The sequence below is a fragment of the Vulpes lagopus genome, chromosome 10 (genome assembly GCF_018345385.1).
Source record: "Vulpes lagopus strain Blue_001 chromosome 10, ASM1834538v1, whole genome shotgun sequence".
NCBI classification, from domain to species: Eukaryota; Metazoa; Chordata; class Mammalia; order Carnivora; family Canidae; genus Vulpes; species Vulpes lagopus.
This window is the reverse complement of record NC_054833.1, coordinates 89,976,342-89,992,254: the sequence shown is the minus strand read 5'-3', so window position 1 is coordinate 89,992,254 and position 15,913 is coordinate 89,976,342. Positions and strand designations below refer to the sequence as shown.

At 40.0% G+C, this 15,913-nt stretch overlaps 1 protein-coding gene across 9 annotated transcripts in view; it reads right to left on the bottom strand.

Annotated features, from left to right (window-relative positions):
* Positions 1 to 15,913, bottom strand: part of KIF1B (kinesin family member 1B) — a 147,049-nt gene that overhangs the window by 35,297 nt on the left and 95,839 nt on the right. For 7 of the 9 annotated variants that reach the window (XM_041772638.1, XM_041772642.1, XM_041772641.1 and 4 more), the window contains 6 exons: positions 11,174 to 11,267; positions 9,784 to 9,932; positions 8,426 to 8,604; positions 7,764 to 7,901; positions 6,345 to 6,593; positions 833 to 951 (listed from right to left, as the gene is read on the bottom strand). In XM_041772638.1, coding sequence (XP_041628572.1) covers positions 833 to 951; positions 6,345 to 6,593; positions 7,764 to 7,901; positions 8,426 to 8,604; positions 9,784 to 9,932; positions 11,174 to 11,267 — 928 coding nt within the window. The remainder of the gene's footprint in view (positions 1 to 832; positions 952 to 6,344; positions 6,594 to 7,763; positions 7,902 to 8,425; positions 8,605 to 9,783; positions 9,933 to 11,173; positions 11,268 to 15,913) is intronic. The other 2 variants (XM_041772646.1, XM_041772647.1) reach the window with 1 other exon arrangement.

Sequence of the window (15,913 nt, the reverse complement as noted above, 5' to 3'; positions counted from 1 at the left end):
TGTTCAATACCACCCAAGAAATATTTGAAGGTATTATTAGACTGTACTTGCAGAAACTTTCATGAACTCAACCCTGGTGACTGTGCCACAGAGTTTCACAGAGAAAAGCTGAAAGGTCACTCCACACCCCATAGCATTTGGAAATTAAAAGAGAAAATTCATAGGAAATGGCCACATTCTTTCCTCAGAATGTAGGCTGAATCATGGAGAAGTATAAAATATCAGAATCTTGATCCATTCACAGCAAAATAATCAAAGGACAGAAATGTCTGGTACAAGTACTGGGAGAGAAGATTAAGCAAGAAAAAGTCTGGAAAATCCTTTGTTACTTCCTTTTTTTTTTTCTTTGTTACTTCTTGAAGCAGTTTTATAAATGACTTTTATAAAGTTAATCCAAGAGTTTTTCCTTTTTTTTTTTTTTTTTTAAAGATTTTATTTATTTATTCATGAGAGACACAGAGAGAGAGAAGGAAGCAGAGACACAGGCAGAGGCAGAAGCAGGCTCCATGCAGGGAGCCTGACGTGGGACTTGATCCCCGGTCTCCAGGATCACACTCTGGGCTGCAGGCAGCGCTAAACCGCTGCGCCACCAGGGCTGCCTGAGTTTTTCCTTATGTTAAAGGAAATCCCTTCATCCCATTACTGTCAAATAGCTGTGGCCCAGACTAAACAACCTATTTATGATACTGGAGAATAATTAAAAGGAAGCAATAAAAGCTTTCTCTAAGACAGACAAGGGATCATGCAACTGAAGTGTGGCCCATATAGAACTGGCCTGCTTTGTCTATGGGCAAAGACTCTGCAGCTCTCACCCCAGAAGATGGTCACCTACCTGCAATGGCCTGCACAGCCACACGCAGAAATCCCCGCACTTCACCTTTCTCACTGACAATGGCCACCCTATGAATCAGGGGCACAGGATACAGCAGGTTGCTCAGGTAAACAAATGCCCTAGAGACAGAAACCAGGAGACAAACATCTGAGCACCCCGCAGACAAAAAAAGATGGGTTTTCAGATTTACCAAGAATATCTTCAAGACTTCTGGGCCCTGTTTTAAGGTCACCTTTCTGTTCTGTACTACCAGACTGCCTCCCATTGGCTTTTTCAGCACAGATAATACAGAAAGAAATGCAAATGCTTAGTAAAGCAGTTGACAAAGACCAACTTATACCAAACTACTCCCTATAAAAATGACTAGTTAAAAAGACTAGTGTAGGTAGAAGAGTAACAGTTGGAAGTAGACTTTCAAGATAACTGCCCTATGGATCCTGCTAGGGGTACAGAAAAGGGAATCCATTGAAGAGCTTAACCTTTTAACATAAGGAATTATAAAGGTGTTTTGTTTTGTTTCTCCCAAGAGGTAAAACAGAAGTCAGGAGACAAAAAGAGGCAGGGAAATGTGACTGAAATACACTTAGTAATTTTAAAATAGATTCCAAATCACAGCATTATGGAAATGCTCCAGGAAATAACTATTGTTTTCAGGCAGGTGGCTGACACACTTGAACGGAGAAGCTTCACAGCCAGAAGTTTCTGAGTTCTGAGTAACAAGCTTCTAGGAGACTCTGGTTGGACCCTGAGGCAAATGTCCAGGGAGAAGACAGCTCATCCCTTGAACTGCTTTTGCTCCTGGAGTCCTAAATGTAACTCAGAAATGGAAACACAAAAGGGAAGTTACAGACCTATCATCTATTTCAAACAGGATAGCAGAGTCCCATCACGTTTGTACTCTTTTTACTTTATTTTGTAGCCTTTTTTTTTTTTTTGAAAACAATAAAAATGCAATCACAAAGCTGAGATGTGTTCATTTCAGTTAGTGGATATGATACAGAATCTAGTTCCTACTGTTACTCCTGTATTCCCACTAGGTATATGCTGATCTTTGAACAAAAGGCAAGACAAAGAGTAAACATATGCACCAAGAAATCAAACATAACTGAACGTGACACATATACTTGTCTGCTTCTTTTCCCGCTTGAATCTACATTGAAACAAAGAGAAATGGAAGATGGGTGGATTTGTGGGATTTCAACTCAAAGTAATGAAAAAAAATACTGCAAATAGACAAAATACACCGCAGAAAAACACATGTTAATAAAACTTTAAGAGCATAAATGAAATGTGAATGAAAAGTGTAACAAAAAAAAAAAACTGTAAGTAAAACACTGAATCAGATCAAATGAAGTCTACTTCCCTTTCAGTCTGCTCCAAAGGTGGGGAAGGAAATGCTAAAAAACGGGAGGATTAAAGCTTTGTTGTATAAAAATTTAAAAATGAAAAGTATTTTAAGAAGGACTGCAAACAAGACTCAAATATAAGCTACTGTGAAAGACTTTAAATAAAGACTAAGAATTTGGCATACAGTACCTAATGGATTGCTTTGCTTCCAAAGTCAGCATCATACAGACTACCTTTGTCTCTTAATGGCATTCCAACCTCACTTGCTCACTTTCAATGCCCCTTGCCATTACAGAGTCACCACACATACTTGTCCTTTGCCTGGAGTCCTCTCTGAACTCAGCCTTTGGTTTCACATCTTATGTAGATCTTATTCTGAACACCACTCTTAGGACAGGTTCCCCCAGTATTAAGGGATCTCAGTAACACACATGATTCTATCACTGCTATGATTAACATTTATTTATGTCATTGTTTAATTTGTCTGTCTCACCCACCAGACTGTAAACCTGTGAGACCAGGAATCATGTCTGATTTTGCTTGCCACTGTCTACAGAGGATCTGGTTATATTTATTAAGTACGCTCAACATTTAATCGATATGACTGAACAGCTATGTACATACATGAATAGAAAATGCTATTTGTCCTCTATCTTTAAGTAGAAGTGGAACATTTTCGAGAAAAATGGGTTACACCAGAGGTAGAGAAGCAAAGCCATCCAACTTATATACTAGGTTGATTTTTCTAAGCTAACCTCAAGATGGCTATTAACTATATATAGAACATGTTTAGGTTCCTAACTATACTTAATTGGTACAGTTGTTTTTAGACTATACCAGGAACCCCTGTTTTTAATTTTCAAAAATCTTCCCACTTAAAGGCACTGCATATCATGTTCACACATGCATTACAACAAAGTACTGTTTGATCACATATTAAAGACAAGAATCACCCTTCTACCTATGGCAATGGCTCTTCCAAAGGTGAAAGAACAGAAAGTATTCTTGTGTATTTCCCTTTTTGGAAAAGAGACTTCTGTAATTCTACAGTAGTGGCAGGGTCACTGGCACGGTAGCTACACAACTGAACAAGTACTAAACAGCTCTCCCTGTCCTATTTTCAGAAGACAGTCCTTAGCCCAAAGTCAATGTTGTAGATGTTCTCCTCTGAAGCTTTTTAAGCTGGAATTTTTATAAATACTCTGCATTCTTGAGAGTCCTTATACTTTGACCTAGCAGACTGAAGGAGAACAGGGATGAGAGAGGGGAAGATGTAAAGGGTATATTAGCATAAGTTCTGTGAAGTTACATCAAAAAGGGAAACAAATTTTGTCAACATAAAGATAAGACAGATTAGCATAATTATGGTTCTAGTTACAGAAAACAATGTCAGTTCAGACTTCAGTATCAGGATAACCATCTTTTGCCCCCTTTGATCCCAGAAGACTAGCTTAAACATTTTACATTTAATCCCAAATTATGATGGATGGTTCATAACATCCCAGCATGCCATAAGAGAACAGCTAAAGGGACAAGCTCTTTTCATTTTCATACAAAAATTCACCAGAGGCAGCCAAAGCCAAGAAACAAAACCTACAAATGGAATTTCACAAGAAACTAGAAAATTTTACAAGTGAATTATATTTGCATATGAGCCAATATGGGAAATCCAATCCTGTGAAAATCACAAAAACAGGAAAGAAGTTACTTCTTTTGCAGTTACCACTCAATTTTGATTGCAGATGAGAAATGTAGATAAGAGTGAAAGTAAAGAGCTATCTTTCACTTTATGGATGGCCATGATTTCACCTCCTCCACTAACCTCTTCCTCGAAAAGTAAAGTTAGTTTTAGAACCTGGGAAGCCAAACACATGCAAATTACTTGAAAATCAAGGCAGAGTTGATTGCTTTATACCTACACTTAAATCTGATTTGATTAAGATGAAAAAAATATAGAGAAAATAATGCATATATTTTAAGCCAGTGAATATCCATATTAAGCGGGATTCTGACTTGAGTTCTCCATACAAGTGACTCAAAATACAAATGCTTTGGAGCAAAACTCTTAACTAGGATATTCACTTTGCTAGTGTGGATGACAGAATCTGAAAGATAAAAAAGATCTTTAAGGCTCTTTGTTTTCCTACCTAACTCCTCATTTATACTTGAGAACCCAAGAGGCCTCAGTTTAAGTTAAGCCTATCTTACACCTCAGACTTCTCTTAGCGTCAGTATTCTTCCCTACGTGCCATGTAAGAGGTAGCTACATATTTCTTTCTGTGTGAGATGAGCGGCAAAAGAGTGGCATCAGAAGCTGCACAACTGGCACCAGGATCAAGCAGTTTATGAATAGAAACTTGGTTCTAATTTCCAATCCTTTTAGAACACACACAGCTATAAAAGTTTTAAAAAGCACCATGGTCCTATTATTTGTACAAAGAACTACTTTTCTTGGTTTTAATACAAATCAGCTTCTCCAAAATTCTAAGCATCTATTCCTGGCAATGCACCAGTAGAAAATAATATTCATGGCTACATAATCCCTTAATGTTTATTCATGGAAAAACTGAATAGATGCCCCTCCACTATCATAAAATCCTGAGACTGTCTAATATTAAATTACTCATGACCCATGATCATAATTGAGGCTTTCATGTCTACCAGAAAACTTGTCTTTCTCTCCTTCCACAATAGCGATCGTATGCTACAGTAGTTAGTCCTTGCCAGGTGACCAACATCACACTACAAGCCCAGTTCTAGAATCTTACCTCCCTACTGAGTCTGGACACTTGCTGCACTTCAATTTTTAGAGAACTGGTGCTTATCCATTTAACACTGGCATAGTTCCTTATTTTTAAAGGACTTAGCAGTATGTGGTTCAAATGCACTGTTTAAAGAATAAATTGCATACCTTAAAACCTGGACATACTTTTTGTTAATTCAGTGAGTGCTGCACTGTTGAATTTGTAATAAAATTACTTCAGCATGAAGACTGGGTGCAGACAAAGACTCCAGTATGAGGAGCATGTGCGTGAGAGCTCTGCATCACTGACAGATGGGGTCAGAGACAAGGCTTCAGTTTGGAAAACCAAACTTAACACAAAGCAGTTTCATGTAGTGCTGAACAAATATCCATTGTTGATGGTGTCAATAGATAATTTCATGAGATTCATCGTTATAAAACCTATAGGTAAAATTCAGGCAGAAGCCAAAGATCTACAGATAGGCTCAGTGAAACTGGCCAAAGAAAGGCATCCATTCCAGACAAAAGCAAACTTCATGTTCCTGATTCTTTTCTTGACTCAAAGTAAACAAAAAATAAACCTAACACTACTCCTTTATATTTACTTATTAAGATTTTATTTTTAAGAAATCTCTATACCCAAGGTGGGGCTCAAATTCATAACCCCAAGATCAAGTCACATACTCAACCAACCCAGCCAACCAGAAGCCAACCAGGAGCCAACCCAGAGCCCCTGTTTTAGATTTTATTTTTTATTTTTATTTTTTTAAAGATTTTATTTATTTATTCATGAAAGACACACACAGAGAGAGGCAGAGACACAGGCAGAGGGAGAAGCAGGCTCCACGCAGGGAGCCTGACGTGGGACTCGATCCTGGGGCTCAAGGATCACGCCCTGGGCTGAAGGCGGCACTAAACCGCTGAGCCACCGGGGCTGCCCTAGATTTTATTTTTAAGTAACCTAACACTACTCCTGATTCCACTTTTGTCCTCTTGATTCCTGCTCGTGTTGCAAATCTTTTAGTCTAACCTTGGCCTTGCTCTGCTCTCCTTCTCATGTCATCCCCATATGCTTTTTCACTCACATTCCTACAAAAGGAAGCATCAGAACATAGTAACATTCTCTGATCTTGTAATATTAGACTCTTAGCTTTAATTACTTTCTCCTCTGGGGTTTTCTCCTTCAGAAGGAAATTACTGGGCACTTTAAGACAAGGGGTACTATTCCATGTAGAGCCTTCACACATTGCCATATGCTGTACCAGATTGAATACCTCACAAACACTGCCTAAGAGCTCTCCCTCGCCCAATCAGCATGGCGCAAATTGAATCTGCTAAGGAAAGATATCCAAAATTGCACAAGGAGCCTCTTTAAAGCAAGAGCTGGTCCCTTTTCGCCCTTCTCACAATAACCTCACCAACCTTCCCACTAAAATGAACCATGGGGATCGGTCGTAAAACGGGTCATGCCCGTCACTGAAGAGATCTGATCCCTCCTCCGTCCCTGCGTCAGAGCCGGTGTCATCCACGAATGCCTCATCATCAAAATCCTCCATTTCATCTTGCTGCTCGTCAGCCAGCTCAGTGATGTCGGAATCGGCCGTGGAAAAAGTGGGGGAGGGTGTGCGGTCAGCAAGGCGCTCATTGACACAGCCGTGGAAAATGGGGGAGCTAGACACCAGGGAAGACGCCAAGGGACACAGCCAAGGAGAGAGGAATAGTCGGTTAAACAGGAAGCTACAGGTGTCAACAGGACAGAACCCACTGGGGAATCAACACAATAAAAGCAAGTGGAAAAGCAAAAGGATAAAATAAGCATAAATCATCTGGTTCAGGGGAAAGGGAACAAGGACTGGTCCTTAGAATAAGAAAAGCAAAAGAAATACATGAGTAGAAGATCCCAGGTAAATAGTGTGTCGTAAAAATGTTTATATTTTCCAATACACACAAGAGATCAGCAGGCAGGCCTCAAAGGAGCCACCCAACACTTGATGAAATAAAAAGTTGAGATGTTTATTCCAATTCCATGTCATTTTGGAGCAGAAAACAAAATGGATAGAATGGTGTATGCCAGAGCAAATATATGCCTTGTGTGGGTAAGATGTGTTTGGCCAATTCAACTTTTTACAAACCTTCTACTATCAGAGTGGAATGGATAGGATTTAACTTCTTTTCTACAATATACTATGACTTCAGCTCTTCATTTATACCTAGTTCCTTTAAAACTGTCAGAAAATTTTTGTTATGGAAAAACAATTCAAATTCCGAAATCATAAAGCTAAAAACTTCAATCTCTATGCTTTTTAAATTTTAACCTGTAAGAACCTGGACTCAGTATGGATTCACAGGGGCACTACTTGTTTTCATTACATGTTGAAATTTATGTATACACGAAAGAGGCTCAAGCGGATGACCAAGGTCTGCAGCTGGCTCACCTGTGGTAATGACTAACATGAGATAAACTGCCTTTAAAAAAAAAAAAAAGCAAGGACAGGTCGGATCAAGGAGAGGTTGCAGGCTGGTAAGCTGTAAGTCATACTATGATTTTAAACCGTGCAAGACAGAGATACAGGTTTTCTTTTTCTTTTAAATCTATCGTGTTCAACTGTACATGGTAGGGAAGACTGTCAATTACTCTGGTTGAAAGATGAGACTTCAGTACACACACTGAATAAAACGAAGGGAAGTATATCCAGCGACACAGTGGCTCTGCTAGAGTGGGTAAGATTATACACAGAGCATTTCTGCACATATTTTCTTTTAACTTTCTGTAATATCTGCTGAGGTTTTAAACAAAATCATTCACTATTTAAAAAGAAGACTGATGAAATCATCACGTACCTTCCTACCAGTTTGAACCAATGGAACCGATCATAAAATGGATCACTGCCAGTCACAGTGGCTTCACCATCATCTTGGGCACCAGAGGCCATCTCACCTGCCCTGTCATACATCTCTCGCATCAAATCCAGCCTCTGCCTAAATAAACATAAAGTGCACTGGGTTAATATTATGAAAATGCATTAAAATTTCACTTTGGAAGTATCTTCCATGCAAGATTTAAAAAAAAAAAGGGGGGGGGCTGCTCCCATCATTTAAGGAATATTAAAAAAAGATGAAGGCCAAAAGTACAGAAACTCAAAAGATGTCTGAGTGTAGAGACAAGCCACCAAAAGTAAAAAATGGCCCCCTAACCTCTACTGAATCATAAGAGAACATGGTTCAATGGTATATGATGTCTCAAATACACTGAAGCCTGTGATTAACTGGGGAAAAAATATCTCACCATGTTAAAGGCAAAAGAAACCTGATCATCAGATCCAGAACAGAAAAGATAAATAATTACTAGATCTGTAATATTACTGGTGAGCAACAGTATTTAGCACCACAGAAAAGGAAGCAGTAGTGCCATCATACAGTGGAGAGTTTGAAGGAGCCCACATGAGCAATTCATTATTATTTCCTAAATAAGATAACTGGCTTTATGAGGAATGTTTTCATACTTGAGTTTCTCCAAAGACCAATAATGTGTCGCTCCGTTCTTCAGATCCTGGACTTCTACTGCCACTACAGTGCGAGGGAAAGGCCTGTCTTCATGAGTTTTTTCCATCTCAGTGGGAAGTAATTCCGGAGGCAAAGGGGAGTACAACGTGTCCGTCAGCAGAACAAATTGAAACTGCACCTGTGTGGAAAGAAGAAACCATCCTTTATGTTTTCAGCAAGTCAGCTTCAGAAATGAGGTGATATAATCATGCCCCATGGAAAAGAGGCCAAATGTGTACTATGTGCTCAACCAGCAGCCTGTGATTAACTGGGGAAAAAATGGACACTTGTATATTATTTGTAGAGAATAATCCTAATTTCAAATTAAGCTATTTACAGAACTTGTTTTTCTAGCCTGGCACAGTGTTTTACACAAACTAAAATCTCAGTACATATATTTTGATTGACTGAATTTACACAAGAGAACAAGAGTTGGACCCACGAGGACATCTCTAATCTCTTGCTGAGTGGGGGGTGGAAATGTCACAGTTGGCCTTTCATCCTAAATTCAAAGATCACAAGTGCTACTCTTAAAAGTGTCTACAATACATGGTAAGTACTTTGGGTGTACCATGTCATTTATTTCTTGCTACCACTCTATATTTTCACCTACAGACCTTAAGTAAATGCTGGGTACAGCAGCAAGAAGACAAGACATAGTCCCTACCTGCATTTCATCTATTTCAAGAGAGGGGTAAGTAATTACAAAATGAAATGGGTTGCCAAGCCTGAATGAAGAAGATACCTTATCCCTATTTTACAGAGCTAGGATACAGCCCTGGGGGAAGAAAACGAATCTCTCCAAGGCTGAGCAGTCTGTGCCCTTTCCTGCATGTGATACTGCACACCCCCTGTCATCCTCATAGCCCCCAGACCATCCACCAGTAGGACATATAGAAGAATGAATCTAAGACATGGTGTGATGTTCTGGTAATGAGAAAAATCAGTAACATTTATGGCTTTTTACCAAGTCCACGAGCTATTTCAGTTCTTTACACCTACTCCCTCTTTCATGCCTCACAGAACCCCAGGTGGCCCATTCCCCACTGCCAAGCCCATTTTACAGATGAGGGAATGCAGGCACAGGGCTATAAGGGCCAACACATAGAGGAGTGCTGCAATTGGAGCCCGGCTGGCTGAGTGCAGAGGGCTTATCCACTACACACACCTGTCTCTCAGATCCTAGAAGAGCAAAGGCACTTAGGACCTATAGGTGCAAATGTAATGGTAGAAAACTAAAAGAAAATTGAAATTTTTAGAAACCCAAGAGTAGCATTCTCCTATTAATCAGATGACCCAGGCCTCCCACCCTCCATACCTTCTTCTTCAGTTCCACACTGATTGCGTTGGCCTCTTTCAGGTAAACAGCATTGCCCCAGAGTAAGTCCCTTAATGAAGTGAACTGGTGAGACTTCCATTTCCGGAAGGCCCAATGGGCCAGTTCAAATTCATGTTGTGTCCAAGGAGCTGAAAGAGTAAACGAGTGTAACAAAAGCTGATCTCATAACTATAAGGAAATTACATCTCTCCTCTACCTCATCTCTCTTAACAAGTTAAAGTATTTTCCCGTATTTCTCCATTCAGCTGCTTTTTGTTTTCTGCCTTTCAGTAAAGCTGACTAAATTCTGTTGATGTTATGAAGGTAGTATCTATAGTTCAGAAAACCTAAAAAAATCCTGTTTAAAACAGTACATGAAAGGAATAGACTTCTTTACCTTTTTAAAAAACATGTATCTCATACATAGCTTATAGTAAAGAAAAAGTCTCTGGTATATTGTACAACTTCATATATATCGATTTCTCTTACTAGTACAAGAAACAAAAAGGTCATATTTTACTTTGATATTGAAAAATAAAGAATCTAGTACATAAATCAGAGTTTCTCCAAAGTTAATTTGAAGCCTTGAGATTACTGGGAGGTTGTGTGGAAAAACGAAATGGTCATACTGTATTATAATGCACTAACAAGGGATCCCTGGGTGGCGCAACGGTTTGGCGCCTGCCTTTGGCCCAGGGCGCGATCCTGGAGACCCGGGATCGAATCCCACATCAGGCTCCCGGTGCATGGAGCCTGCTTCTCCCTCTGCCTGTGTCTCTGCCTCTCTCTCTCTTTCTGTGACTATCATAAATAAAAAAAAAAAAAAAAAAAAAAAAAAAATTAAAAAAAAAAAAGAATGTTTATAATGCACTAACAATTAAAGCCCTGATTCAGCTAAGAAATTCTGAGAAACTCGTAATAGGCAGGCATGACTACGCAATTATGATGAGAAATCTGCCACAAATGGCTTTAGTGTACATTAATATATTCCAAAGTCCTCTCTGGAAATTCCTGGGCATAAACCATAAGTTAGCAAATAAAAGAGATTATCTTTAAAGATCAATCTCTACATTTATCTGCAACAGATACATGAACTTCATGTGTACAGTAATTTGAGGCAGTATATGCAAACTGCCCAAAATATTTCTATGGAGATTGAGTTCCATTGGGTTCTAAGGAACCCAATCAGCTCCACTCCCACCTCAGAGAGCACAGTCTGTATTCTCCGCACTGAGAATCTTTGGAATCAGCTTTAAACTGGCTTGGTGAAATCTCAATAAATGGAAGGGTCACACACAATCAACTCCAGCTTTGATCACGGGTAAAGGGTTAATCTGATAGTACAGATCCAAAAGTTATCCAGAGGAAAGTTTCCATCTCTGGATTTCACCTTCTTCCTCCTCTTCCTCCTCTTCTGTGGTCTCTGCAGCGAGGGAGCGGGTCTCGACCTGCTTCTGTAAGGCCTGCAGCTTACTCTCGTAGTCCTGGGCAAGAAGAGAGGAGAGGACATGTAGGAGAGGGAGGGGTGGATGCAGGAGAAGAGTGAGAGCAGTGTCAAGGAAAGCAGATAAAGCAATAGGTGGAGGAAAAGATGGAAGCAGAAAACCACAAAAAAACAGAGAAATACTTAGGAAAAGCCCCCAAAGCACACGAAATAGTCTGTAAGGGGTAAATGCTGAAGCAAGCTAACTGCAGTCTCTCTCTGCTCTCTCAGATTCCAGAGTTCTTTATCTGGGGTTGATGTCCACACAGAGGGGGACTTGGAGGAGCCAAACATGTGCATCTCTTAAACTTATTTATTTGTGATATTTAAGGAGTACCTTCACACCTCAAGGAATTCCAGAAAAAAAAAACAACACTGGAAAATTCACCAATGTCACCAACAGTTCTGCTTCTCCAGCTATCTGGACAGGAACTGTGGATTCTGAAGCTCTCTGTGGATAAACTATTGCTATCTTTGCAGAATGCAGGATGCAACCTTCAGGTAACCAAAAGATCACAGGGCTAGTAGGGCCAAAATAATCTACAGATTGTATTTATTCAAGAAATATATTTTAAAATACACTATTATAATACAAAATGTATTATTAAAATACAAATAAAAAAATACAAATCAGATGTACCCTTCATTTCTCCATCTAACTCACTGCACACATTCTCAGTAAGTTTGGTATCACCTTGAGGAGGCCAAAAAAATGTATATACAGTAAGTAAACAGATATGTATTTGAGGTATTAAAATTTCATGATGGGGAAAGATTAAGAAAAAAATGTCAAAAATGGTTCCTTGGAGTGTTAATTTTAAAAAGTTTGTTATTTGAAAATAAATCAAGTAAAGAACAGAGAACTTTACATAATAAAATACCAAATCATAGTATAAGTATAGTATTTTAAGATATACTGCTTGAGTTTCCTGCTTCCTTGGAGTGACCCAATTATAGGCTTCTGTGAGACAGAGGGTTCAGGTATGGCCATGTACTGTTTTCAGAGCTCTCCTCAGGTCATAAGTGAAATATTCTTTTTATTACAAAGGACCACCGAAAGCCTTCTAACAAACTCTATTATGAAAGGAGCTCCCAATGGCAATGTTAAGAAGGATGCAAATATTCTCAAGGCTCATCATTTATCAGAGTCTCACAAAGGAAGCTTTCTCGCTTTAGTGGAGCTGGCAGTGACCGGGAGCCAACAACACAGCCCTTTTTTTTTTTTTAAGATTTTATTTATTTATTCATGAGAGACACAGAGAGAGGCAGAGACATAGGAAGAGGGAGAAGCAAGCTCTCTGCAGGGAGCCTGATGTGGGGCTTGATCCCAGGACCCCGGGATCACGACCTGAGCCAAAGGTAGACATTCAACCAGTGAGCCGTCTAGGCGTCCCTGTTTGAAATATTTCAAAATAAAAGGCTGGGGCAGGGGTACTTTTTCCCCCCTTAGAAAACCTATATATTCTTTGGTATCTTTTCAGTGAGAAGAGAAAGATGGTTGGTCTACCTAAAAATCCTCAGGTGGAAAAAATATTAATATTTTATCTTGAGGATTTTTTATTTTTTCACTTCCTCCCCAATTTTTTATAATAAAATGCATGTAACATAAAATTTACCACCTGAACCATTCTTTTTTTTTTTTAAAGATTTTATTTATTTATTCATGAGAGACACAGAGAGAGAGAGAGAGAGGGGGGGGGGGGGGGGCAGAGACACAAGCAGGCTCCATGCAGGGAGCCTGACAGGGGACTCGACCCCGGGGTCTCCAGGATCATGCCGTGGGCTGAAGGCAGCACTAAACCCCTGAGCCACCTGGGCTGCCCATGAACCATTTTCAAGTGCACAGTTTAGTGGTATGAAATACATTCACACTGTTGTGCAACCACCACCACCATCCACCTCCAGAACTCTTTCCATCTTGTAAAACAGAAACTCCACTAAACACTTAACTCTCCATTTTCCCTTTCCCCCTCCTCTGGCAACTACCTACCATTCTACTGTCTATGATTTTAAATACTCTAGGTATCCCATGTAAGTGGAATCACGTAATTTTAGTTTTCAGTGACTGGCTTATTCTTGAGGCTTTCTTCAAGAATCAGTTTACAAGCTGGTGAAACTACTGACAAAAATCCTTAGATTTTGACATTTAAGGTATGAGGATGACCTTCCCTAAAGGCTCTAGTTATGCTTTAGAAGCAGTAAAGCTGACATTAAAAGGTTTCCTGTAACAATATGGGCCTAGAATTTTAACTGCATTTAGACTTGGGAAAATTTCTATCTTTGGTTGATAGTCCAAATATCAACACCATAACCTGAACTAGCCCTCCTCTTCCTCAAACCAAGCTATACATGAGCTTCCGATAAGGACATTTTATATGTCATCAGAAAACTCTAAGTATTGGATTTTCCTACAACAAATGGATAAAGAGATTTAAAGACTACTGTTCTGTTGATTTTATGGCAGAAACTAGGATAATTATGGGAAGCACACCAAATAATAATATATTTATCAATAGCCTTTTGTGTTTATAAGAAGTCTCAACTGGTGGGGATCCTTGGGTGGCTCAGCAGTTTAACGCCTGCCTTTGGCCCAGGGAATGATCCTGGAGTCCTGGGATCGAGTCCCGCGTTGGGCTCCTGGCATGGAGCCTGCTTCTCCCTCTGCCTGTGTCTCTGCCTCTCTCTCTCTCTATGTCTATCATGAATAAATAAATAAAATCTTAAAAAAAAAAAGTCTCAACTGGTTAGATATATCTCTGTATTTATAAAGGTACTGGGTGTTCCCTCTTCTAGGATGTTCTGTCCTGCCCATCCTTGTTTTTAAGCTTACTTTGTGCCAGGAACTGCTCTTAATGTTTTGTATGGATTATGAATCTTCTCGGGGTGCATGGGTGGCTCCCTCAGTTAAGCATCTACCTTCGCCTCAGGTCATGATCCCAGCACCTGCGCTGGACTCCCTGCTCAGCAGAGGGTCTGCTTCTCCCTTTCCCACTCCCTACTCTCATGCTCTCTCTTGTGCTCTCTCATATAAATAAGTAAAATCTTAAAAAAAAAAATTATCTGAATCTCCCCAAAAACCCTATGCAGATGGTATACTATTGTTAGCCTCAGAAGAAAAAGGCTTAAAGAAATTAAGTAATTTTGTAAAAATCAGAGTTGGTAAGCATGGATATGGGATTTGAACTCAGGCAACTGGACTCCAGGGCATGCTCTTTTAATCACTATCACTCCTACCACATGCAGATGCTAGGAGCATAGTGGTCAATGAGACAAAAGTCTCACCGGAGAGGGAAAGAGTGATGATCAATAGTAAACAAATACAAGATACACCATAATTTTAGTAGTAATAAGTGCTATGAAGGAAAATAAAGGTTGGTAGGTATCAGGGCTAACAGGGAGGAGAGAGGAACAAGAGGAACTTTCAGATCAGGTGCTCAGGGAAGGTCTGTCTATAGAGAGGATCTTTTTTTTTTTTTTTTTTTTTTTTTTTTTATAGAGAGGATCTTTAATTAGAGCAGGCATGTTAAGGTCTCTGGGGGGAGTGGTGGCAATGGTGGTAATTCCAACCAAAGTAGAACTAAAGCAAGTACAATGGTTCTGAGAGGGAAAGGAGTCTGGTGTTTGTTTGTTTAAAGATTTCATTTATTTATTCATGAGAGACAGAGAGAGAGAGAGAGAGAGAGAGAGAGAGAGAGCGAGAGGCAGAGGGAGAAGCAGGTGCCATGCAGGGAGCCCGACATGGGACTCGATCCCAGGACTCCAGGATCACGCCTTGGGCTGAAGGCAGCGCTAAACCACTGAGCCACCCAGGCTGCCTGAGGCTGGTGTGTTTTAAGGAAAAGCAAGAAAACCTGCATGCATGGAGTAAGGATCGAGAAGGCTCAGAAACATAGTTGCGAAGGAGGCAGACAGGGACTGGGTTATGGATGACCTTTCGGGACATGGTAAGGACTGTGGATTTCATTCTAAGAGAAGCCATCAGGCAGTTTAGAGCTGGGAAGTAATATGGGTCTAATACACGTTTTAAAAACATCACTCTCAAACAAAACAAAACAAAACAAAACAAAACAAAACAAAACAAAACAAAACAAAAAAACAAAAAAAACATCACTCTCTTGGGCAGCCCAGGTGGCTCAGCGGTTCAGCGCTGCCTTCAGCCCAGGGCCTGATCCTGGGGACCCGGGATTGAGTCCCACATCAGGCTCCCTGCATGGAGCCTGCTTCTCCCTCTGCCTATGTCTCTGCCTCTCTGTGCGTGTCATGAATAAATAAATTAAATATTTTTTTAAATTTTAAAATAATAAATAAAAACATTACTCTCCCTGGAGAAAAGCTTGAGGACAGCAGTCATGATACTGTCAAAGCAGTGCTGAGGGAGATGGTGGTAGGTGGCCCAGGGTGCCAGGAAAGGTGGTGAACAGAGAATGGAGCTGGGGTATGCTTCACAGGTAGAAGAAATACAACATACTGATGATGTGGTCATGGGATGTGAGAAAAAAGAGGGCAATTGTGGATGGCTCTTGGATTTTTGGCCTGAGCTAGCTGCCAGTCAGCTATAAGGTTATCAGGTCATAGTTGTGTATTGGCGTCTTGTGGTCAGGGCAGAGGACTAAGAAAACATCACCAGGTTTGTCACTGTGGAGATCT